General features: G+C 38.8%; 1 protein-coding gene across 3 annotated transcripts in view; it reads left to right on the top strand.

Annotated features, from left to right (window-relative positions):
- The window catches only part of LANCL2 (LanC like glutathione S-transferase 2), a 240,610-nt gene that overhangs the window by 134,887 nt on the left and 79,435 nt on the right, over positions 1-26,288 (top strand). For all 3 annotated transcript variants that reach the window (XM_036910340.2, XM_036910339.2, XM_036910338.2), the window contains exon 2: positions 2,979-3,096. In XM_036910340.2, coding sequence (XP_036766235.2) covers positions 2,979-3,096 — 118 coding nt within the window. The remainder of the gene's footprint in view (positions 1-2,978; positions 3,097-26,288) is intronic.

The raw sequence follows: 26,288 nt of genomic DNA, 5'->3' as shown, positions 1-26,288 counted from the left end.
TGTTCCTGGCTCTGGGCGAATGAACCAGTGGAACCAAAATCAGTCAAGGGAAAGGCAGGTTGGGGGAAAGGGCTTTTTATTGCTCATAATGCTGCCACTCTTGCTCCTTCCCTTTCTTCTGGGTCTCCACTAGCATAGCCCTCTTAGTGTTCTCTGTCTCTGCCTCTGCAGTCACTTCTCCACCTGCCCCTTCTTGGAGGAACTCCACAGGCAAGTCCCCGGCAACTGACAGACACCAGACCTATTATGTACCAGGATCAGAGGGAAGGAGAGGATGGTCATCCTCTCTCCACCCCTTGCCCCAGAGGCTGTGAGAAGCTGCAGTAGTAAATACCTATTGACATATAAATGGACTAAGGCCAGGTGGGAGATTCTGAAAATTCTGTACTTTACCCCCACACTGAAATTGGAGAAATTTCTTGCTATGATTTCTTCAAGAGACTTTCTGTCCTCTTCTCCTTCTGGTACCGCTATTATGCAAATATTGTTTGGAGTAGTCACAGCTCTCAACATCCTTTCATTCCTAGAGATTCTTTTTTCTCTCTGTTCCTCAGATTCATTGTTTTCTTGTTCCCTAATTTCCATCTCATTGACTCTCTCCTCTACTTGTAGCAACCTATTATTCATTCCCTCCACTGTATATTTCATTTCAGTTACTGTATTCTTCAGCTCTCAGTGGCTCTTTCTCAAATGTTCTCTCTCTTGTTGATATTCTCACTGAGACAGTCAATGCTTTTCCACAGATCAGTGAGCATATTAGGACTGTTACTTTGAAATCTTTGTCAAGAAGACTGGTGGTCTCTGTTTCACTTAGCCCTCTTTCTGGTGTCTTATTTTGTTCTTTTGTTTGGGAACATTCCTGGGCTCTTCATTTAGTCAGGGTTTCTGTGTTTCTTCCTTTGTATTAGATGGATCTGCTCTGCTTCCTTGTCTAGATAGTAATGGCTTTATGAAGAAGTCACCCTGTGGTGCCCAGAAGCTCATCTCTGCTCACCTGTGTGTGGTTCTCCTTTGTGGGGGAGCTGCATTTGCTGTTGGTGGGCCGTGGGCGGGGCCGCCTTTCTGCTTGTCTGCAGGCAGTGGCTGATCTGTCAGCAGGGGCCTTTTGTGAGCATTGCAGTGCATCTGGGAAGTCATGGGCAGGGTTGCCCTCTGCCTGTCAGGCAGCATTGGTGGGGATGCTGGGCCGGTGGGGTGGGCAGGGTAAGTATGTAGGGGGGATGCACCAGTGAGGGAAATGGGGCACTTGGAGCTGTCTCCCACAGGTGCCTCCCCATTTGGGCTGAGAGAGGGCCAAGAAAGTTGTGAAAACCTCCCTTTGCCTGCCAGACAGTGAAGTCTGACCGTTTCTGACCACTGCTGGGCCAAGCAGCTAGCTGGGTATGTGGGGAAGCACACCCCAGTTCTGAGCCACCAGTGAGGGAGATGGAGCATTTGGAGCAGGCTTTGCAAACACTCAACCAGATGGGCTGAGGATGGCTGGGGAAGTATAGTTCACTTGCTGGTTCCTCTGTGGAGAGTGCCCCGTCTAACCCTCACTCCTCTGGCACTCCTCCCACTGCTGGCAAGTCTTTCAAACCACCATGTCTGTGTTGGGTCTCAGTGGGACTGCTGAGGCATGCTTGATCTCTACAAGCAGCTGGAGTCTTAGGCTCCGCAAGTGTTCCCACTCTTCCTGGTGTCCAACCATGGTAATCACCAAAGCCTGATTCAGTATGGACTCCTGTCCCCAGAGCAGATCTATCGGGTCAGGTGTGCAAAGTTCCTGGGTGCCTGTCCACTCCCCACTCCATTCCTTTCCCTTCCATTTGTGGGCTGGGATGGGGGAAGGGCTGGGTTCCTGATTGATCATTGCTCTGCCACTTTACCCTTGTCAGTGTGGTCTCCTCTTCTTCCCCAGGTGTAGGTGGTCTGTTCTGCAGGCTTCAGGTCATTTTCAGGGTCAGTTGTATTCATTGTAGTGGCTTCCTTGGCATGTGTTCGGGAGGAGGGTTCTGCCTTGCCTTCCTACTCTGCCATTTTTTCCACATTACAATTGTAACAACTTCTAGGGTTGGCTTTTGTCCAGATTCCCAAATTTCAGTAAAATTTGCACTGAAAGCCCTAACTGCAGTAACATAATTTCTCTAAAGTACTACAGGGGGCATTCCATTATGGTAATGAGTCAGTTGTCAGGGAGACATCACGGTGATAAATTTTTCTGTGCCTAATGGTAGAAATAAAGTATACATAAAATTAAAAAATATTGGAGAAGTAGACAGTTCCATAGGCATAATCAGTATTTTAATTACCATACCAATTGGTACAGCAACTGGATTTTTCAAAAATCATTAACAGCAGAAAACCTGAACAGTACTATCAACTGTGAGTTTGGGAATATTGCTAAATTTCCCCTGGGAAAGACTACCAGATGCAAGAGTACCTGTTTCCTTAGCTCCTCGTAGCCTTGGTGTTCAAATATTTTAAGTGGTTTATTATTTAGACAATCTGTAGTATTTGTACTTACTTACATTTCATTAATTGCTAAGTGATTGGACATTTTTCCATAAGCTTGTCATTTTTTTCTTTTTAGGAGGTACATTGATCTATTTTGTATTATTCTGGTCTTTTTTGTATTTTATATTGCAAATATTTCTACTTTTCATTAACTTTTAAACCATCTTTCTTATGTTCTTTCACTCATAGAAGTTAAAATATCTATGTAGTCAAATCCATCTTTTTCTTGTTTCTTTCATTTTTTTTCTTTGGTGCTTACAACTTGTGTAATCCTGCTTGTGATTTATAGTTCATATAGGGCATTATTTCATTTAAATTTACCTTATAAAACCAAAGTAGACTCCCTCTAGTCAATGAAGCACTGAAATGGGCCAAGTAATATAATTTGTCTGTTACATTCTTACTATTTAGACTGAAAGTATTTGCTACCACACTGTTCTATTCTTATGCAATTTAAATTTGTGCCTTCTTTTGGTTCTCAGATTATTTTTAATTTTGCAAGGAGGATCCAGAACAAAATCAAAGATCTTCTACAGCAAATGGAAGAAGGGCTGAAGACAGCTGATCCACATGATTGCTCTACCTATACTGGTTGGACAGGTGAGAATATGGGGTGTAAGTAATTGGTATGTTTTACTTTTAGATTATGATACATAAGACTGGGATTTGAATTTTTTTCTTTTAAAATGCTAAAGGTTTATATCCTTTAAATAAAGTTTCAAACTGTCTTCATTGACAAGATGCTTTGGAATTTTATTTCTAAGGAAATTCTGCCAAAGATTGAACTTCAACATAGTATGTTGTATTTCTATAACATGATGTATTTGACTAATATATTATTGTTTATGAAAATGTGTAATAAGTGCAAACTTGCTCTAGGGTCAGTTTTTTTGTTTGCTTTTGCCGCTTTGATCTTTGTCAAGTTTCAGTTTTGTGATTTCTCTGGTTCATTATATATAAACTAACCTATTGCTTGTACTCATTTGGCTCCAAAATAAAATAAAGATTTTTATTTTTATTTTGATAAAAATAATTAAGCAACCAGTAATACAATTCACATTGAAAAACAATTTCAAAATTAGTCTACCTGAACTAATCTTTACATCCTCCTTATTTATTTACCATATAACCAGAACATAGAAATTGCTATTTAGGGAATATAAAAGTAACAAAAGACAGACCTTGTCTTGAAGAATTAGATTACCATATGATTACTGCTAATGACAGTGTACCTATAAATTTATAACGTTTTTTGCTAATTTTTTAAGTCTAATTATTCCTTTTTTAAATTTTGGTATCATTAATATACAATCACATGAGCAACATTATAGTTACTAGAGTCCCCCCATTATCAAGTCCCCACCACATGTCCCATTACAGTCACTGTCCATCAGCATAGTAAGATGCTATAGAGTCACTACTTGTCTCCTCTGTGCTATACTGTCTTCCCCATGACCCCCCCTACATTATGTGTGCTAATCATAATGCCCCTTAAGCCTCTTCTCCCTCCCTTCCCACACACCCTCCACAGTCCCTTTCTCTTTGTGGTCTGAAATGTTGGTTGGTAGAATTTCAATATTTTGGATTTTGCTGAGGCTCTTTTTGTGGGCTAGTATGTGGTCTATTCTGGAGAATGTTCCATGTGCACTTGATAAGAATGTATATCCTTTTGCTTTTGGATGTAGAGTTCTATAGATGTCTATTAGGTCCATCTGCTCTACTGTGTTGTTCAGTGCTTCCGTGTCCTTACTTGTTTTCTGCCCGGTGGATCTATCCTTTGGGGTGAGTGGTGTGTTGAAGTCTTCTAAAATGAATGCATTGCAGTGTATATCCCCCTTTAGTTCTGTTAGTATTTGTTTCTCATATCCTGGTGCTCCTGTGTTGGTTGCATATATAATTAGAATGGTTATATCCTCTTGTTGGACTGAGCCCTTTATCATTATGTAGTATCCTTCTTTATCTCTTGTTACTTTCTTTGTTTTGAAGTCTATTTTGTCTCGTATTAGTACTGCAACCTCTGCTTTCTTCTTGCTGTTGTTTGCCTGAAATATGTTTTTCCATCCCTTGACTTTTAGTCTGTACATGTCTTTGGGTTTGAGGTGAGTTTCTTGTAAGCAGCATATAGATGGGTCTTGCTTTTTTATCCATTCTATTACTCAGTGTCTTTTGTTTGGTGCATTCAGTCCATTTACATTTAGGGTGACTATTGAAAGATATGTACTTATTGCCATTGCAGTCTTTAAATTCGTGGTTACCAAAGGTTCAAGGTTAGCCTCTTTAGTATCTTACTGTCTAACTTAGCTCGCTTATTGAGCTGTTATATACACTGTCTGGAGATTCTTTTCTTCTCTCCCTTCTTATTCCTCCTCCTCGATTCTTCATATGTTGTGTGTTTTGTTCTGTGCTCTTTTTAGGAGTGCTCCCATCTAGAGCAGTCCCTGTAAGATGCCCTGTAGAGGTGGTTTGTGGGAAGCAAATTCCCTCAGCTTTTGCTTGTCTGGGAATTGTTTAATCCCGCCATCATATTTAAATGATAGTCGTGCTGGATACAGTATCCTTGGTTCAAGGCCCTTCTGTTTCATTGCATTAAATATATCATGCCGTTCTCTTCTGGTCTGTAAGGTTTCTGTCGAGAAGTCTGATGTTAGCCTGATGGGTTTTCCTTAATAGGTGGCCTTTTTCTCTCTAGCTGCGTTTAAGACTCTTTCCTTGTCCTTGATCTTTGCCATTTTAATTATTATGTGTCTTGGTGTTGTCCATCTTGGATCCTTTCTGTTGGGGGTTCTGTGTATTTCCGTGGTATTTTCGATTATTTCCTCCTCCAATTTGGGGAAGTTTTCAGCAATTATTTCTTCCAAGATACTTACCATCCCTTTTCCTCTCTCTTCTTCTTCTGGTACCCCTATAATACAGGTATTGTTCCTTTTGGATTGGTGACACAGTTCTCTTAATATTGTTTCATTCCTGGAGATCCTTTTATCTCTCTCTATGTCAGCTTCTATGTGTTCCTGTTCTCTGGTTTCTATTCCATCAATGGCCTCTTGCATCTTATCCATTCTGCTTATAAATCCTTCCAGAGTTTGTTTCATTTCTGTAATATTTGTGATCTCCCTCCGGTCTTCATCCCATTTCTCTTGCATATTTCTCTGCATCTCTGTCAGCATGTTTATGATTTTTATTTTGAATTCTTTGTCAGGAAGACTGGTTAGGTCTGTCTTCTTCTCTGGTGTCTCTGTGATCTTGGTTTGCCTGTAATTTTGTCTTTTCATGGTGATAGGAATAGTCTGCAGAACTGGGACGAGTGACGGCTGGAAGAACTTCCCTTCTTGTTGGTTTGTGGCCCTCCTCTCCTGGGAGAACAGCGACCTCTAGTGGCTTGTGCTGCGCAGCTGCGCGCAGACAGGGTTTCTGCTTCCTGCCTGGCTGCTATGGAGTTTATCTCCGCTGTTGCTGTGGGCATGGCCTGGCTCTGGCCGCTGCTCCAAAATGGTGGAGTCGCGTTGGAAGGGGAGTGGCCGGGACGCTATTTATCTCCGTAAGGGGCCTCCGTGCTCCGTGCATCCCAGGGTATTAGAGTGCCCAGAGATCACCAGATTCCCTGCCTCTGGACTAAGTGTCCTGCCCTGCCCTGCCCCTTTAAGACTTCCAAAAAGCACCCACCAAAACAAAACGACCACACAAAAAAAATAATAATAAAATAAAATAAATAAAAACAAATGGCCGCTCGTTTTTCTTTATTCTCTGGTGCCAGCCTCAGGCACCCGCTCACCGTTCTTGCTGCCCTGTTTCCCTAGTATCCAGGACCCCATGCATGCACCGTGTCTGCGCTCTGGTCTGAATGGCTGGGGCTGGGTGTTCAGCAGCCCTGGGCTTCGTCTCCCTCCCTGGTCCGACTCCTCTCCTCCTGCCGGGCGCTTGGGAGGAGGGGCGTTCGGGTTCCGCCCGGCCGGGGTTTGTATCTTACCCCCTTTGCGAGGCGCTGGGTTCTCGCAGGTGTGGATGTGGTCTTTATGTTGTCCTGTGTTCTCTGGTCTTTATTCTAGGAAGAGTTGTCTTTGTTATATTTTCATAGATACATGTGGTTTTGGGAGGAGATTTCCGCTGCTCTACTCATGCTGCCATCTTGGCTCCGGGTCTGTTGAGAGTTTTTATCATGAATGGATGTTGAAATTTGTTGTATACTTTTTCAGCATCTATGGAGATGACCATGTGGTTTTTGTCCTTTTTGTTGATATACTGAATGATGTTGATGGATTTTTTAATGTGGTACCATCCTTGCATCCGTGGAATAAATCCTATGTGAGTATGATGGATGACCTTTTTGATGTATTTTTAAATTTGGTTTCCTAATATTTTGTTGAGTATATTTGCATCTATGTTCATCAGGATGTTGGTCTGGAATTTTCTTTTTTTGTGGTATCTTTGCCCGGTTTTGGTATTAGGGTGATTCTGGCCTCATAGAATGAGTTTGGGAGTATTCTCTCCTCTTCAACTTTTTGAAAAACTTTGAAGAGGATGGGTATTAGGTCTTCACTAAATGTTTGATAAAATTTAGCAGTGAACCCATCTCGTGCAGAAATTTTATTCTTAGGTAGTTTCTGATTACCAGTTAAATTTCCTTGCTGGTAATTGGTCTATTTAGATTTTCAGTTTCTGCCTCGGTCAGCCTTGGAAGGTTGTGTTTTTCTAGAAAGTTGTCCATTTCTTCTAGGTTATCCAGTTTATTAGCATATAATTTTCCATAGTATTCTCTATTAATTCTTTGTATTTCTCAGGTGTCTGTAGTGATTTTTGCTTTCTCATTTCGTATTGTTTATGTGTGTAGACTGTCTTTTTTTCTTGATAAGACTGCCTAGGGGTTTATCTATTTTGTTTATTTTTTTGAAGAACGTGCTCCTGCTTTCATTTATTCTTTCTATTGTTATTCCTCTCAATTATATTTATTTCTGCTTCAGTCTTTATTATGTCCCTGCTTCTACTGACATTGGGCTTCATTTGTTCTTTTTCTAGTTTTAATTGTGAGTTTAGACTGTTCATTTGGGATTGTTCTTCTTTCCTGAGGTAGGCCCGTATTGCAATATACTTCCCTCTTAGCCTAGCCTTTGCTGTGTCCCACAGATTTTGTGGTGTTGAATTATTGTTGTTATTTGTCTCCATTTCTTGCTTGATCTCTGTTTTTCTTGAGTCATTGATCCATTTATTATTTAGGAGCATGTTATTTAGACTCCATGTGTTTGTGGACTTTTTCATTTTCTTTGTGTATTTTATTTCTCATTTCATACCTTTGTGATCTGAGAAGCTGGTTGGTACAATTTCACTCTTTTTGAATTTACTGAGGCTCTTTTTGTGGCCTAGTATATATGATCTATTCTTCAAAATGTTCCATGTGCACTTGAGAAGAATGTGGATCCTGTTGCTTTAATGGAGTATTCTGTAGATGTCCATTAGGTCCATTTTTTTCTAATATGTTGTTCAGTGCCTCTGTCTCCTTACTAATTTTCTGTGTGGTTGATCTGTCCTTTGGAGTGAGTGGTGTGTTGAAGTCTCCTAAAATGAATGCATTGCATTCTATTTCACCCTTTTATTCTGTTAGTATTTGTTTCACATATGTAGGTGATCCTGTGTTGGGTGCATACATATTTATAATAGTTATATCCTCTTGTTGGACTCACTCCTTTATCATTATGTAATGACCTTCTTTGTCTCTTGTTACTTTCTTCATTTTGAGTCTATTTTGTCTGATGAAAGTACTGCAACTCTTGCTTTTTTCTATTAGTTGCATGAAATATCTTTTTCCGTCCCTTTACTTTCAGTCTGTGTATGTCTTTGGGTTTGACGTGAGTCTCCTGTAGGCAGCATATAGACGGCTATTGTTTTTTTTATCCATTCTGTGTCTTTTGATTGGTCCTTTCAGACCATTTACATTTAGGGTGATTATCAATAGGTATATACTTACTGCCATTGCAGGCTTTAGATTCGTGGTTAGCAAAGGTTCAAGGGTAATTCCCTTACTATGTAACAGTCTTGTTTATCTCACTTAGTATTCTACCACAAACACAATCTAAAGGTTCTTTTTTTTTCCTCCTTTTTCTTCTTCATCTATTCTTATATATTAGGTATCATAATCTGTACTCTTTGTCTATCCCTTGACTGACTTTGGGCATAGTTGATTTGATTTTCCATGTGCTTAGAAATTGATTGTTTTACTTTGCTTTGGTTTTATTTCCCTTGCTGACAGCTATTTAATCTTAGGAATACTTCCATCTATAGCAGTTCCTCCAAAATGCACTGTAGAGGTGGTTTGTGGGAGGTGAATTCTCTAAGCTTTTGCTTATCTGAAAATTGTTTAATCCCTCCTTCAAATTTAAATGATAATCTTGCTGGGTAGAGTATTTGTGGTTCACGGCCCTTCTGCTTCATTCCATTAAATATATCATGCCACTACCTTCTGGCCTGTAAGGTTTCTGTTGAGAAATCTGATCTAGCCTGATGGGTTTCCTTTGCATATGATCTTATTTCTCTCTCTCTAGCTGCTTTTAAAGGTCTCTCCTTTGATCTTCATCATTTTAATTATTTATATGTCTTAGTATTGTCTTCCTTGGGTCCCTTGTGTTGGGAGATCTGTGCACCTCCATGGCCTAAGAGACTATCTCCTTCCCCAGACTGGGAAAGTTTTCAGCAATTACCTCCTCAAAGACACTTTTTATATCTTTATCTCTCTCCTCTTCTTCTGGTACCCTTATAATATGAATATTGTTCCGTTTGGATTAGTGACCCAGTTCCCTCAATACTCTTTCATTCTTAGAAGTCGTTTTTTCTCTCTGTGCCTCAGCTTCTTTGTATTCCTCTTCTCCAATTTCCATTCCATTTACTATCTCTTCTACTACATCTAATCTACCTTTAAATCCCTCCATTTTATGTTTCATTTCAGATACGGAATTTCTTAATGATTGTATTTCCGTCCTAAATTTGTTCGTGAGTTCTTGAATACTTTTCTATACCTCCATGACATGTTTATGATTTTTATTTTGAACTCTCTTTCAGGAAGATTGGTGAGTTCATTTTCATTTGGCCCTTTTTCTGGGGTTTGTGAGATTTTGGTCTGAACCAGATTCCTTTGACGTTTCATATTTCTATGTAGCGCCCTCTAGTGCCCTGAAGCTCTCTTTCTTAGGCTGCTCAGCCCCTGGACTGGGGTCAGGGGTCGCAGTGGTGCGGTGCTGGTGCCTGGGGTCTTGCTAAAGTTTTATGGTCTAACCAATGAAAGTATAGCCACAGTATAGATTTTAGAGTCACCATGAACAAGATACCTAGTTTTGCAATGCACAACCACACATGGTGACCCTGGTCTTTCTTTATTGGTGTTTATATTTAAATTAATTTATGTGATGCTTTATTTAATGTTTTCCTTTTATGAATACAACATTTACATAGTGACATTAGAATTAAATTTTTCCAACTTTTAAACTTAGACAGACATGGAGGTAGGTCACTTAACAGAGCCAAATAAATTTATCCTAAGTGTACGATTAGTTAATTTTAGCTAAGTTGATATAAAATACAAAGAATAAGGATTTTTTAGAGGAAAATAAAACACTTATTGTAGTGCAGGTTTCCCTTAAAAAAATTACACTTAAAGTACTTCCCATTGAAAATGGGGTTTTAACTGTGACTGTTCAGTCCCAAATTTGCCATTCATCAGAATATTTCAGAGAGCTTTACAATAAATAAAAATTGCTTCATAAAAATAATAAATGATATAATGAACAGTTTCCACTCCAGAAGAGCTACATCAGGAACTCTGGGAAGGATGCAAAGAATCAGAATTTTTTTTTAATCCCCATTTTTTTTGGAATCACTAAAAGAGCCATCATGGAGATATTTTGTTTGAATGGTTTAAAATATTTAGGGTTTTGGGTTTCACGTAGCAGTATGGAATCCATCTGGACCCATACCTCCCTTTCTTTTCTCCTAAAACTATTCAATATAAGAAGAGTGAATGAAGCATACACAATTTATCCGTTTAGCTAAATCATGAAATAGGAAATACGCAAGTAATACTGGGTGAAAAAAAAAGCAGCACCCAAAATGTCTGTGGAAAGCCATAATGTGTAGCTGGTTAGGAAAGCAAAGAATCTGGGGATGGCAAAAGTCTGTCCTGCTGCTACCCCCTCCCGAATCAACAGATAATTATTTCCAGTAGTGAAACATACCCTGAGGGGGATTTTCTGAGGTTATATCTATGTGTGAAGGGGATGAGAGTGGCAGGGAAAAAAGGCATGGAGAGTGTATAGGGAACAGTGGTTACAAGCTTTCTTTAAAAACAGTATTCTAAGAAAAGAGGATTAACTTATAAGCAGGAGACTCATCCCCAGTGGCACTGGGTAACATGGTGTAAGTAGTGAGTGAAACAGCAATGATAGGAGCCCTTCTGAAATGAGAACAAGTATGGGAATTAAAGGAAATTTGGACTCCAAAGTCACCATGTATTAAATAAACTGTTCATCGCTTAATAAGAGAGTATCCTTGATACTAAAAAAATCTGGAAAGCTACTCAAACCATTTTTGTTAGAGAATCTTCCTGTTAACTGTTGATCCAGAAAAATACATCTAATTCAAATTCATGAAAAAAATCAACAATTTTATATATATTAGGGGAAAAAAGAAAAATCGAAGGTTTTTAATGGAAGAAGAAAATGTATCAGGAAAATGTCACCACAATGTGGAGGAAGTTTACAGTATTTTGAACATTAATTTTGTAGCTTAAATTCAGCAGGAAGTTCCCAAAGCAGAAGTAATGGAACTCAAAGGTGGGAAAACAATAGGACGATGTGAAATAAGAATTGACATAACTAAAAAAGTGAAGAAAAGGAAAAAAATCACTTCAGAAATGTACTAATTACAAAGAGCTAAAGAAATAACTGATACCACAGAAATCACAGCAAACCATATAAAGAAAAAGGGAGAGAAAAATTAATTGAAAATGGACATCCAGTTTCCTGTCTGACATGTAAGGGCCTCAGAAGTTGCCACAACATCCTAACAAATAGAAAGCTGAACTGACAAATCAACAGCTTTTTTTAGATCTGTCACAGAGATAAGGTTACAGGGCAGAAGGTGACATCAGAAATAGGAGGAATAGGGAGATGACAAAGAATGAGAGTTTACTGGAGCACAGACCCACAAGGTCTGCACAGGAACCAATGTGGGGATAAGAAACCTAAGCTGCAATTGACAAATTGCTGGAGGCTCAGTGTGGGTAAATATAGGAGCTAAAAAACTGGAAGGGTCCCAGTCATAGGGAAGTATACTTATTTTGTTAGGTTAACTCCAGTTCACTTTGAATACTGGAGAAAAATTCCCTCAGGCTTCCAGCAGGGGTAGGGAAAAGCAAAACAGTTTCAAAATATGCCAGAGCATTCTTTTCTTCACAAAGCTAGCCCCCACAAGAAACTAGTTTACCAGAGCCTAACCTCCCTGGGAGAAGGGAATGCCTAACTACAGTCTGCTCTAGCTTTCTGTATGAGAGAAAGGAAGTACCAAATTCCAGCTCCTGTAGCCATGCCACCCGACCAAAGGGGAGAAACACACTGAGAAGCACTGGTGATGTTCATGGTTTATGGGCATAGGCTCACCATTCAACTGAGACTTAATTAGAACCATAGAACCCTTCCATTTCCACATTCTTTACTAAAACATTGCTTAACACCTATTTACTGGTTTTTTTTAACCAGTTTAAAATGTCCACTTTTCAGTAAAAAATTACAAGGCATAATAAAAGGGAAAGAAAAGTTTGAAGACACTAACCAAACATCAGAATCAGATATGACAGGAATGTTAGAATTGTAAAAAGAGAAATTTTGAAATATCGTGATTACACTGATAAGGATTTTAGTGAAAAAAGTACACAACATGCAAGAAATCCTGAATAATGTATGCAGAGATATGGAAATGCTAAAGAATGAATTGAACAAAAGTGCTAAAAATCAAATACACTCTAACAGAAATGAAAACTTCCTTTGATAGGCTCACTAAAATACCTGATACAGCTAAGGAAAGAATCATGGAGCTTGAGGATATGATAATTAGAACTTGCAAAACTGAAAAGCAAATTTTTTTTATTAATCTACAATTACACGAAGAACATTATGTTTACTAGGCTCCCCCCTTCACCAAGTCCTACCCACATACCCCTTCACAGTCACTGTCCATCAGCGTAGTAAGATGCTGTAAAATCACTACTTGTCTTCTCTGTGTTGCACAGCCCTCCCTGTGCACCCCCATGCACTATACATGCTAATCGTAAGGCCCCCTTCCTTTTTCCCTACCCTTATCCCTCCCTTCCCACCCATCCTCCCCAATCCCTTTCCTTTTGGTAACTGTTAGTCCATTCTTGGGTTCTGTGATTCTGCTGCTGTTTTGTTCCTTCAGTTTTCCTTTGTTCTTGTATTCCACATATGAGTGAAATCATTTGGTACTTGTCTTTCTCCGCCTGGCTTATTTCACTGAGCATAATACCCTCTAGCTCCATCCATGTTGCTGCAAATGGTAGGATTTCTTTTCTTCTTATGGCTGAGTAATATTCCATTGTGTATATGTATCAGATCTTTATCCATTCATCTACTGATGGACATTTAGGTTACTTCCATATCTTGGCTATTGTAAATAGTGCAGCAATAAACAGGGGTGCATCTTTCTTTTTCAAACTGGAGTACTGCATTCTTAGGGTAATTTCCTAGAAGTGGAATTCCTGGGTCAAATGGTATTTCTATTTTGAGCATTCTGAGGAACCTTGATACTGCTTTCCACAATGGTTGAACTAATTTACATTCCCACCAGCAGTGTAGGAGGGTTCCCCTTTCTCTACATCTTCACAAACATCTGTTGTTGTTTGTCTTTTTGATGATGGCGATCCTTACTGGTGTGAGGTGGTATCTCATTGTGATTTTAATTTGCATTTCTCTGATGACAAGTAATGTGGAGCATCTTTTCATATGTCTGTTGGCCATCTGAATTTCTTTAGCGAACTGTCTTTTCGTCTCCTCTGCCCATTTTTTAATTGGATTATTTGCTTTTTGTTTGTTGAGGTGTGTGAGCTCTTTATATATTTTGGATGTCAATCCTTTATCGGATCTGTCATTTATGAATATATTCTCCCATACTATAGGATACCTTTTTGTTCTATTGATGGTGTCCTTTGCTGTACAGACGCTTTTCAGCTTGATACAGTCCCACTTGTTCATTTTTGCTTTTGTTTCCCTTGCCCGGGGAGATATGTTCATGAAGAAGTCACTCATGTTTATGTCCATGAGATTTTTGCCTTTGTTTCTTTCTAAGAGTTTTATGGTTTCATGACTTACATTCAGGTCTTTGATCCATTTTGAATTTACTTTTGTGTATGGGGTTAGACAGTGATCCAGTTTCATTCTCTTACATGTAGCTGTCCAATTTTGCCAGCACCATCTGTTGAAGAGACAGTCATTTTCCCATTGTATGTCCATGGCTCCTTTATTGTATATTAATTGGCCATATATGTTTGGGTTAATGTTTGGAGTCTCTATTCTGTTCCACTGGTCTGTGGCTCTGTTCTTGGGCCAGTACCAAATTGTCTTGATTACTGTGGCTTTGTAGGAGAGCTTGAAGTTGGGGAGTGAGATGCCCCACACTTTATTCTTCCTTCTCAGGATTGCTCTGGCTGTTTGGGGTCTTCAGTGGTTCCATATGAATTTGTGAACTATTTGTTCCAGTTCATTGAAGAATGCTGTTGGTAATTTGATAGGGATTGCATCGAATCTGTATATTGCTTTGGGTAGGATGGTCATTTTGACAATATTAATTCTTCCTAGCCAGGAGCATGAGATGAGTTTCCATTTGTTAGTGTCCTCTTTAATTTCTCTTAAGAGTATCTTGTAGTTTTCAGGGTATAGGTCTTTCACTTCCTTGGTTAGGTTTATTCCTAGGTATTTTATTCTTTTTGATGCAATTGTGAATGGAATTGTTTTCCTGATTTCTCTATTAGTTCATTGTTAGTGTATAGGAAAGCCACAGATTTCTCTGTGTTAATTTTGTATCCTGCAACTTTGCTGAATTCCAATATTAGTTCTAGTAGTTTTGGAGTGGAGTCTTTAGGGTTTTTCATGTACAATACCATGTCATCTGCAAATAGTGACAGTTACAGTTAGACTTCTTCTTTACCAATCTGGATTCCTTGTATTTCTTTGTTTTGTATAATTGCCGTGGCTAGGACCTCCAGTACTACGTTGAATAGCAGTGGGGAGAGTGGGCATCCCTGTCTTGTTCCCGATCTAAGTGGAAAAGCTTTCAGCCTCTCACTGCTCAGTATGATGTTAGCTGTGGGTTTATCATATATGGCCTTTATTATGTTGAAATATCTGCCCTCTATACCCATATTGTTGAGAGTTTTTATCATGAATGGATGTTGAATTTTGTCGAATGCTTTTTCAGCATCTGTGGAGATGATCATGTGGTTTTTGTCTTTCTTTTTGTTGATGTGGTGGATGATGTTGATGGATTTTCGAATGTTGTACCATCCTTACATCCCTGGGATGAATCCCATTTGGTCATGGTGTATTATCCTTTTGATGTATTTTTGAATTCAGTTTGCTAATACTTTGTTGAGTATTTTTACATCTACGTTCATCAGGGATATTGGTGTGTAGTTTTCTTTTTTGGTGGGGCCTCTGCCTGGTTTTGGTATTAGGGTGATGTTGGCTTCATTGAATGAGTTTGGGAGCATTCCCTCCTCTTCTATTTTTTGGAAAACTTTAAGGAGAATGGGTAGTATGTCTTTGTATGTCTGATAAAATTCCGAAGTAAATCCATCTGGCGCAGGGGTGTTGTTCTTCGGTAGTTTTTTGATTACTGATTCAATTTTGTTGCTGGTAATTGGTCTGTTTAGATTTTCTGTTTATTTCTGGTTCAGTCTTGGAAGGTTGTATTTTTCTAGGAAGTTGTCCATTTCTCCTAGGTTTTGCAGCTTGTTAGCATATAGGTTTTCATAGTATTCTCTAATAATTCTTTGTATTTCTGTGGGGTCCGTCGTGATTTTTCCTTTCTCATTTCTGATTCTGTTCATATGTGTTGACTCTCTTTTTCTTTTAATAAGTTTGGCTAGAGGCTTATCTATTTTGTTTATTCTCTCGAAGAACCAGCTCTTGGTTTCATTGATTTTTTCTAGTGTTTTATTCTTCTCAATTTTATTTATTTCTTCTCTGATCTTTATTATGTCCCTCCTTCTGCTGACTTTAGGCCTCATTTGTTCTTCTTTTTCCAATTTTGATAATTGTGGCATTAGACTATTCATTTGGAATTGTGCTTCGTTCTTTAAATATGCCTGGATTCCTATATACTTTCCTCTTAAGACTGCTTTTGCTGCATCCCACGGATGTTAGGGCTTTATGTTGTTGTTGTCATTTGTTTCCATATATTGCTGGATCTCCATTTTAATTTGGTCATTGATCCATTGATTATTTAGGAGCATGTTGTTAAGCCTCCATGTGTTTGTGAGCCTTTTTGCTTTCTTTGTATAATTTATTTCTAGTTTTAGACCTTTGTGGTCTGAAAAGTTGTTTGGTAGGATTTCAATCTTTTGGAATTTACTGAGGCTCTTTTTGTGGCCTCGTATATGGTCTATTCTGGAGAATGTTCCATGTGCATTTGAGAAGAATGTGTATCCTGTTGCTTTTGGATGTAGAGTTCTATAGATGTCTATTAGGTCACTGTTCTAGTGTGTTGTTCAATGCCTCTGTGTCCTTAGTTATTTTCTGTCTGGTGGATCTGTCCTTTAGAGTGAGTGGTGTGTTAAAGTCTCCCAAAATGAATGCATTGCATTCTATTTCCTCCTTTAATTCTGTTAGTATTTGTTTCACATATGTTGGTGCTTCTGTATTGGGTGCATATATGTTTATAATGGTTATATCCTCTTGTTGGACTGAGCCCTTTATCATTATGTAATGTCTTTCTTTATCTCTTGTTACTTTCTATATTTTGAAGTCTATTTTGTCTGATACTAGTATTGCAACACCTGCTTTTCTCTCCCTGTTGTTTGCATGAAATAACTTTTTCCATCACTTGACTTTTAATCTTTGCATGTCTTTGAGTTTGAGGTGAGTCTCTTGTAAGCAGCATATAGATGGGTCTTGCTTTTTTATCCATTCTATTACTCTGTGTCTTTTGATTGGTGCATTCAATACATTTACATTTAGAGTGATTATTGAAAGATATGTACTTATTGCCATTGCACACTTTCGATTCGTGGTTACCAAACGTTCAAGGTTACCTTCTTTACTACCTTACTGACTACCTTAACCTGCTAATGAGGTATTATAAACACAGTCTGGTGATTTTTTCTCTCCCTTCTTATTCCTCCTCCTCCCTTCTTCATATGTTGGGTGTTTTGTTCTGTGTTCTTTTTAGGAGTGCTCCCATCTAGAGCAGTCCCTCTAAGATACCCTGTAGAGGTGGTTTGTGGGAGGCAAATTCCCTCAACTTTTGCTTGTCTTGGAATTGTTTAATCCCTCCTTCATATTTAAATGATAATTGTGCTGGATACAGTATCCTTGTTTCAAGGCCCTTCTGTTTCATTGCATTAAATATATCATGCCATTCTCTTCTGGCCTGGAAGGTTTCTGTTGAGAAGTCTGATGTCAGCCTGATGGGTTTCCCTTTGTAGGTGTCCTTTTTTCTCTCTGGTGCCTTTAATACTCTGTCCTTGTCCTTGATCTTTGCCATTTTAATTATTATGTGTCTTGGTATTTTCCTCTTTGGATCTCTTCTCTCCTGAGTTCTGTGTGCTTCTGTAGTCTGCAACTATTTCCTTCTCCAGTTTGGGGAAGTTCTCAGCAATTGTTTCTTCAAAGACACTTTGTATCCCTTCTCTCTTCTTCTTCTGGTATCCCTATAATGCGGATATTGTTCCTTTTGGATTGGTCACACAGTTTTCTTAATATTGTTTCATTCCTGGAGATCCTTTTATCTCTCTCTGCATCAGCTTCTATGCGTTCCTGTTCTCTGGTTTCTATTCCATCAATGGCCTCTTGCATCTTATTCATTCTGCTTATAAATCCTTCCAGAGATTGTTTCACTTCTGTAATATCCCTCCGGACGTCATCCCATTTCTCTTGTATATTTCTCTGATTCTCTGTCAGCATGTTTATGATTTGTATTTCGAATTCTTTTTCAGGGAGACTGGTTAGGTCTGTTTCTGCAGATCCTCTCTCAGGTGTTGTCTGAACTATCTTGGACTGGACTAAATTTTTTTGCCTTTTCATGTTGATAGCAGTGGCTGTAGGCAGGTTGTGGGTGTGTCAGCTGGGTAAAAAAAGTCCTTTCCTGCTTGCTGGAAGCCTTGCCCTTCTCTGCTGCCTGTGTCAGTTACTCGCACTCCTGGAGCGGCCATGTGGTTAATCCCCTAAGCTGCTGTGGGCGGGGTCTCTGTCAGTGCACTGCGGAGCCATGCGGGGAGTGGCAGGTACGCCAGGTGTGCTCCTCCCTAATAGCAGTGCCTCTGCTGGGCAGCTGTGTGCCAGCAGTGTCCTTTGGGTCTGGCCCCGGCGGCTGTGCATTGGGCCGGGATTCTGGTCTGCAGCTGGGAGTGCGGCTGCTCCCTCTGGCTCCGCTGCAGGTGCACGCAGGCCTCTCCTGGACGGACCTCTCCTGGGCTCCTCTGGCGCCACTGCCGCCGGCGCACACGATCCGCTCCCGGTCCCCTGGTGCTGCAGCCCTCAGCGCGCACTGCCACTCTCCCACTAGGCCAGTGTATCAGGGTCCACGCCACTTGTAGGAATGACTGGCAGTCTGCTTAGTGCTGTGAGGGGCTTCAGAGCTGCGCTGCTGCACCGGGGTTTAGGGCACCTAAAATTCCCCAGGATTCTCAGCTGCTGGCTATGTGTGCTGGGACGACTTTGTCAAGCTCTGGGGTTCCAGTCTCTTTAAGACTTGCAGAAAGTACTTGCTTTTCTTTTGTCTCAGGAGCGCCAGTTGCGGGGACCTGCCCACAAGTTTTACTTCTCTGTTTCTCTAATATCCAGCACCCCGTGCACCTTGTGTCTGCGCTCTGGGTGCGGATTTCTAGAGCTGGTTGTTTAGCAGTCCTGGACTTTCACTCCCTCTCCGTTCTGACTCCTTTCTTCCCGCTGGGTTCTGCGGTGGGAGAGCATTCGGGTCCTGCCTGGCCGTGGCTTGTATCTTACCCCCTTCATGTGATGTTGAGTTCTCGCAGACGTAGATGTATCCTGGCTGTTGTACTGCATCCACTGGTGTCTCTTTTAAGAATAGTTGTATTTATTGTATTTTTATAAATATATATGTTTTGGGGAGGAGATTTCCACTGAACCACTCACGCCGCCATCTTACCATGATGAAAAGCAAATTTTTAAGTGGCTGAACAAAAAACAATTCAAGAACTGTGGGACAATGACAAAAGGTGTAAATATATGAAATGGGAAAACTAGTAAGAGAAGCAACAGAAGTAATATTTGGAGCAATAATGACTGAGAATTTTCCTGAATTAATATCAGACACCAAATCATAGATCTAGGAAGGTCAAAGAATACCATAGAGGATATATGTGAGAAAAACAAAAGACAAGAAATTGCTACTAGGCATATCATATTCAAAATTCATAAAACAGAAGGGAGACAGAGAAAGAAGCCACCCTACTTAAAGAGGAACAGAGATAAGAATTACACCAAACTTCTCTTCAGTAACAATGCAAGCAAGATGAGAATGGAATGAAATGTTTAAAGTATTTAGTCGAAGACCCCCCCCAGCAGCCTAGAATTCTGTACTCTGCAAATTTATCCTTAAAAAGTGAAGGAGAAACAAAACCTTTCTCAAACAAAAGCCATGGGAATTTGTTGCCAGTAGACCTGACTTGCAAGAAATGTTAAAATAAGTTCTTCTAAGAAGTAAAATGATCTAGGTTAGAAACGTGGATCTACAAACAGAAAGGAAGAACATCAGTAAGCGAAGGTGAAATAAAGCCAAGGTGAAATAAAAACTTGCATTTTTCTTAATCTGAGAGATCAAAATATATGTTCAAAATATTTGTTCAGAATAATCGCAACAATGTATTCAATTGTGTGTGTTTATATTTATATATATTCTTATATGACATATTACGTATAAGTAAATGAATGACAACATGATACAGTGATGGAAAGTAGATGAATGGATAAAGGAGATGTGTTACATATACACAATGGAATATTACTCAGCCATAGCAAGAAAACAAATCGTCCCATTTGCAACAACATGGATGGAGCAAGAGGGTATTATGCTCAGTGAAATAAGCCAGGTGGAGAAAGACAAGTACCAAATGATTTCACTAATTTGTGGAGTATAACAACAAAGTAAAACTGAAGGAACAAAACAGCAGCAGACTTACAGAATCCAAGAAGGGACTAGTGGTCACCAGAGGGAAGGGGTTGGGGATGGTGGTTGGGTAGGGAGAGAGAAGGGGATTAAGGGGCATTAAAATTAGCACTCATAGGTAGGTCACAGGGAAGGCAGTATAGCACAGAGAAGACAAGTAATGACTCTATAGTATCTTACTACACTGATGGACAGTGATACAGTGGGGTGTGAGGGGGGCACTTGATCATATGGATGAATGTTGAAACCACAATGTTACTCATTGGAAACCTTCCTAAGATTGTATATCAATGATTCCTTAATTTAAAAATAATTAATTTAGAAAGATACAGTGATGGGAGGGAGGAATTAGGAATATTTCCGTTACATCCTAGCCAAAGCAAGACTGTCTAGTTGGTCATTCTTGCAAAAAGACCAAATCATTTATGGCAGGGAGATTATGTTACTGTCAAACCTCTCAGTGGCTACAGGATATTCAAGGAAAACAAGTACAAAGAAAAGATTTTAAGTTTGACTAAGTTACCACCTTTCAGGCATATAAGATACAACAGGAACCTAGAAAATGTCCCCAAAAGCATTCCTGAGGACTTCACTAGTTGAGGAGTTAAGGGATGGCTTACTGAGCCAAATTTGGGACCCAACCTGTTTTTCTACAGGCTGTGAGCAAGAAAGGTATTTAAATTATTAAGAATTTTGAAACAGAGTAATATGCAATAAAGACTGAATGTGGCCTTCAAAGCCTAACATAAAATCTGTCTAGCCCTTTTCAGAAAAATATTTGTTGACCTCTGTACTAGAGGACTGGCTAAGATATGAATGAGAAAGCATGTGCATAGGTTTATAATGGCATTGATTATATTTAGTTATAAAAGTAAGATTTAAACAAGTTTGCAGATGGGGAAGAAAGCACAATAACATTATCAGTGAAATGGGGGAAACCATTGAAACAGGAAATTTTGGAAATTATTTCACATCTTTTCACTCTACATAAATTTATTTCATAATGTATATGAAATAGGTAAATCTCTGAATATATAATCTACCAAACCTAACCCTAGAAGAGATAGAATGTCTAAATAGACAAATTTTTCAAATAAAAGCTAAGGATGTTATCAAAGATCTAACCAAAATATTTCACTCAGGAATTTTACCAAACCTTTAAAGAACAGGAAACCCCAGGGAGAGGGACATAGCATGATAGAACAAGAGTTTTCTACTGTCTTCCCCTCAAAAAAACCTGATTTTGACAATCACATACAGATAAGCATACCTTTGTGGGACCTAGAGTCAAGTGGAGAAGTCCCAGCACATTGCTGGAGTAAAAATATCAGAGATTAGACACACTGAAGAGAACAAGAGGAGTAGTTTTACTTTACCTATATTACCCCACCCTCAAGGTGGCAGAGCTCAGTGCCAAGAGAGATGCACTCATCCTGTTTTCTCCTACAGGAGAAAGTGAGAACATGTGAGTGAGTGTCTGATTTCCCCAGCTATACAGGACATTTCTAAAGACACCCGCTTCTTTCTTACCCCTTTCAGAGTACAGAGGTGATCTGTATAACTGAGGGGCAAGGAGAGTCTGGGAACATAGTAGCCAAGGCTCAGAACTCAACCAGGAAAAACCGGTTTCCATGCTCCATCAGAAAGCCTGCCCATTACCCACTGGGGATCCCTTACCTGTGCCCACAGGTACCTTTGACATTCTACATTCCTCATCCACAGACTGTCCCGCCCCATAACTGTGTGCACCTGAGGGCCATGAATGCAAGCCTTTGCAGACAGAGAATCTGGGCAGAAAGCTGCCTCAACCTTGCAGAAATGAGAGAAAGCAAAAAAACTCAAGTATTTAGTACTGCCCTAGCAAAAGAAAACAGGAGGCTGCCAATACTCAGCTTAGCTTTGTGGAATCAGAGAAGGCATCCAATTTAAGAACTTTCCCCTAAGAGGGAACAAGAATTACAGAGCACACATATCCATAAAGAAGGTCTGAGAAAGCCTCAGAATCCCTAGCAGGGCTGCTGATAGAAGACATTTCCTGAAGTCAGTAAAGACTAGAGGAGATAGTTGCTGCTTTAAATGCTGACAGCAGCACAACACTTCAAGGAAACATACCACCATCAAAGGAACAAAACAATTTCTAGTAACCACCCCCAAAGAAATGGAAATCTATTTGCCTGATAAAGAAATCAAATGAGTTGTTTTGAAGAAGCTTAGTAAGCCACAAGAAGACACAGAAAGACATTTCAATGAAATCAGGAAAACAATATGAAAACTAAACAATAGGAAGTTAAACTGAGAGAGAAATCATAAAAAGAAACCAAACAGGAATTCTGGGGTCAAGAATACAGTGAATGAAAAAAATGCAATAGAGAGCAATAGCAAAATGTATCAAGGAGAAAAAAGAATCTGTGAATTTGGAGACAGGCCATTTGTAATTATCCAATCAGAGGAGGAAAAAGTAAAAAACATGAAAAAGTGCGAAGGAAGCCTACATGTATTATGGGATAGCAGCAAATGAAACTTTTTATGCATTATGGCTGACAGCTTTTGAAATCTGGGGAGAGAGATGGGCCTCAAAGTTCATGAAGCCCATAATTCCCAATTCACAGATTCAATGTAAAGAAGACTTCACTGGAACACATTATGTAATATATAATAAAGCTGTGTAGAATCAAACACAAAATTTTGAAAGCAACAAGAGACAAAAAACTCTTCACATGCAACAGAACTCCCATAAGTCCATCCGGGTATCTCTCAGCAAAAACCTTACAGGTCAGGAGAGAGTGTGGGTTGATATGTTCAAAGTGCTTAAAGCAAAAAAAAAAAAAAAAGCCAGTCAAAAATACTATACCCAGCAAAGCTGTCCTCCAGAAATTAAAGAGAAAAACTTCCACAGACAATAAGTGAGGGTGTTCATAACCACTAGGCCTACCTTACAAGGAAAAGTGAAAAAGTTCTTCAAGCTGATATGAAAGGATATTAATTATTAAAATATAAAGCATGTTGTTACAGTCCAGTATGTAATCAAATTCAGATACCATAATAATGTAAGATGACCATGTGTAAATGGCTTAACTCTACTATAAAGGTTAAAGTACAGAAGTATTAAAAATAACTTTAACTACAATAATTTTAATGGGTACACTATAAAATATGTAAATTGTGACATCAGGATCATAAAGTGTTGGGGTGATTAGAGTTTTTGTATGATAGAAGAAACTTAACAATTTAAAATGGAGATTTGTAACTATAAGATGTTTTATTTAAATCTCATGGTAACCACAAAGCAAAAACTTATAGTAGGTACACAAGCAGTTTTTTAAAAAGGGATTAAAGTATACTAATATGGAAAATTGTAAAATCAGAAAGGAAGACAATAATAGATGAAGAAAGGAACCAAAACAGCCAGGAAATTAATAAGATGTGTTAGTAAGTCTTTGCATCTCAGTAAAAACTGTAAATTTAAATAGATTCTCAAATCAAGACATAGGGTCTTTGAATGGATAACAAAGAAGACCTAACTGTATTTTGCTCACAAGAGACTCATGTCAGCTTTATGGAGATAGACTGAAAGTGAAGACATGGAAAAGATACTCCATGCAAATGGAAACCAAAATAGAGAGGCAGTAGGTATACTTATGTCAGAACTAATAGACTTTAACTTCAAAACCTTATAATAAGAGATAAAGAAGGTCATTATATAATGATGAAAGACTCAGTCCAAGAGGATACAACAATTGTAACTACATATGTACCCACCATCAGAGCACTTAAATATATTAAGCAAATGCTAACAAATATGAACAGGAAAGTATATAACAGTACAATAATAGGAAACTTCTATATCCTTCTTCCAACACTGGCTAGATTATCCAGATCATGAATAGGAAGCATTGGAATTGAACTATACTTTAGACTGAATGAATCTAACAGACATATACAACATCCTGTCCAACAGCAGTGTACATTCTTCTCAAGTACACTAGAACATTCTCCAGGATGGATCATGAGTTAGGGCTCAAAAAGAATTATCAACAAATTTAAGATAGAAACTATATCAAGGATCTTTTTCACCACAATGGAACAAAACTAGAAATTGGTAATCCTAAAAAAACAAAACAAAACAAAAAACTGGAAAAATTTAGAAATGATATGGAGACTAAACAAAAAGCCCCTGAACAACAATGGGTCAAAGAAGGAACCAAAGTTAACTCAAAAAATATCGTGAAACAAATGAAAATGGAAACACAATACACTGAAACTTACAGGATGTAGTAAAAGCTATTCTAAAAGGGGAGTATATCACAATAAACAAGAGAAAGGAAATATCTCAGATAACAACCTAACTTTACATGAAGTAGAAAAACATGAAGAAATAAAGGCCAGAGGTAGTAGAAGGAAGGAGATAGCAAAGAGGGCAAAAATAAATGAAATAGAAACAAGAAAAACAATGGAAAAGACTGACAAAACTGAAGTGTTGGTTTTTTTGAAGATAAAAAACTGGCAAAACTTTACCAAGGCTAGATGGGAAAGCAAGAGAAGATTCAACTAAATACAGCCTGAAATAAAACACAAGGCTTTATAATTGATACCACAGAAATACAAAGGGTCATAAGACACTACCATGAACAATTATAAGCCAACAAATTGGATAACCTAGGAGAAATGGATAAATTCCTAGAAACAGAATCTACCAATACTAAGTCATGAAGAATAGAAAATCTGAAAAGACCATCAAGGAGATGGGATCAGTAATCAAAAACTTCCCTATAAAGAAAGTACCAGGACCTGACGACTTTATTGCTGAATTCTGTCAGACTTTTAAAAGAGAATTAATACCAGTCTCAGACTTTTCCCCAAAATCGAAGTGGAGAGAACACTTTCTTTTTTTTTTTTTGCCTTTCACCAGAGGAACTTCTATTTAGTTATTTGTTTGTTTGTTTGTTTGTTTGTTTTGGCCAATATTATATTTTATTTGCATGGAGTATTAACACAATGCATTAAATATTATGTAGAAATTCAGTTGCATGAATTTTTTTGATATCATTAATGTACAATTATTTGCACAACAATAATGGTTACTAGACTCCCCCTATTATCAAGTCCCCCCCACATACCCCATTACAGTCACTGTTCATCAGTGAAGTAAGATGCTATACAGTCACTACTTGTCTTCTTTGTATATACTGCCATCCCCATGTGTGCTCCTACATTATGTGTGATAATTGTAATGCCCCATTTTTTCCCCTTATCCCTCCCTTCCCACCCATCCTCCCCAGTCCCTTTCCCTTTGGTAACTGTTAGTCCATTCTTGGGTTCTGTGATTCTGCTGCTGTTTTGTTCCTTCAGTTTTTTCTTTGTTCTTATACTCCACATATGAGTGAAATCATTTGATACTTGTCTTTCTCCACCTGGCTTATTTCACTGAGCATAATATCCTCTAGCTCCATCTGTGTTGTTGCAAATGGTAGGATTTGTTTTCTTCTTATGGCTGAATAATATTACATTATGTATATATACCACATCTCCTTTATCCATTCATCTACTGATGGACACCTAGGTTGCTTCCATTTCTTGGCTATTGTAAACAGTGCTGTGATAAACATAGGAGTGCATATGTCTTTTTCAAACTGGGCTGCTGCATCCTTAGGGTAAATTTCTAAGAGTGGAATTCCTGGATCAAATGGTATTTCTATTTTGAGTGTTTTGAGGAACCTCCATACTGCTTTCCACAATGGTTGAACTAGTTTACATTCCCACCAGCAGTGTAGGAGGGTTCCCCTTGGAGAGAACACTTTCAAACTCTTTATCAGCATAACCCTGATGCCAAAGCAAATGATGCTACTAGAAAAGAAAATTACAGGTCAGTATCTCTAATGAACACAGATACACAAATCCTAAGAAAATACTAGCAAACAGCACTTTAAAAGGGTCATACATCATGGTAAAAGTAGGCTGTATCCCAGAGATGCTAGGATGTTTCAACATATGCAAGCCAAATGTGATATACAACATTAACAGAATAAAGGATAAAAATCATAATCATGTCAATAGATGCAAAAGCATTTGATAATATTCAGCATTGTTTCAAGATAAAAACTCAACAAATTCAGTATAGAAGGAATTAACTTGAACATAAAGACAATATATGGATTCAAGATGGCGGCATGAGAGGTGAGACAGAGAACTCCTCCCAAAACCACATATAGTATGAAAATATAGTTAATACAACTAACCCTGGAAGAGCAACAGGAGGGAAGGCTGCACCAGACTACATACAGACCTCCCGAACAGAGCAGACCACACAAAGCAGGGTAATGTACCAAAGCCTTGATCCGGCAGGACCCAAGGCCCTCCCCCACCCCAGCTCACTGGCGGTTGGAAGAGAAATGGAGTGG

The sequence above is a fragment of the Manis pentadactyla genome, chromosome 7 (assembly GCF_030020395.1).
Source record: "Manis pentadactyla isolate mManPen7 chromosome 7, mManPen7.hap1, whole genome shotgun sequence".
Taxonomy (NCBI): domain Eukaryota; kingdom Metazoa; phylum Chordata; class Mammalia; order Pholidota; family Manidae; genus Manis; species Manis pentadactyla.
The sequence above is the reverse complement of the archived record's forward strand: the minus strand, read 5'-3'. Positions and strand labels throughout refer to the sequence as shown.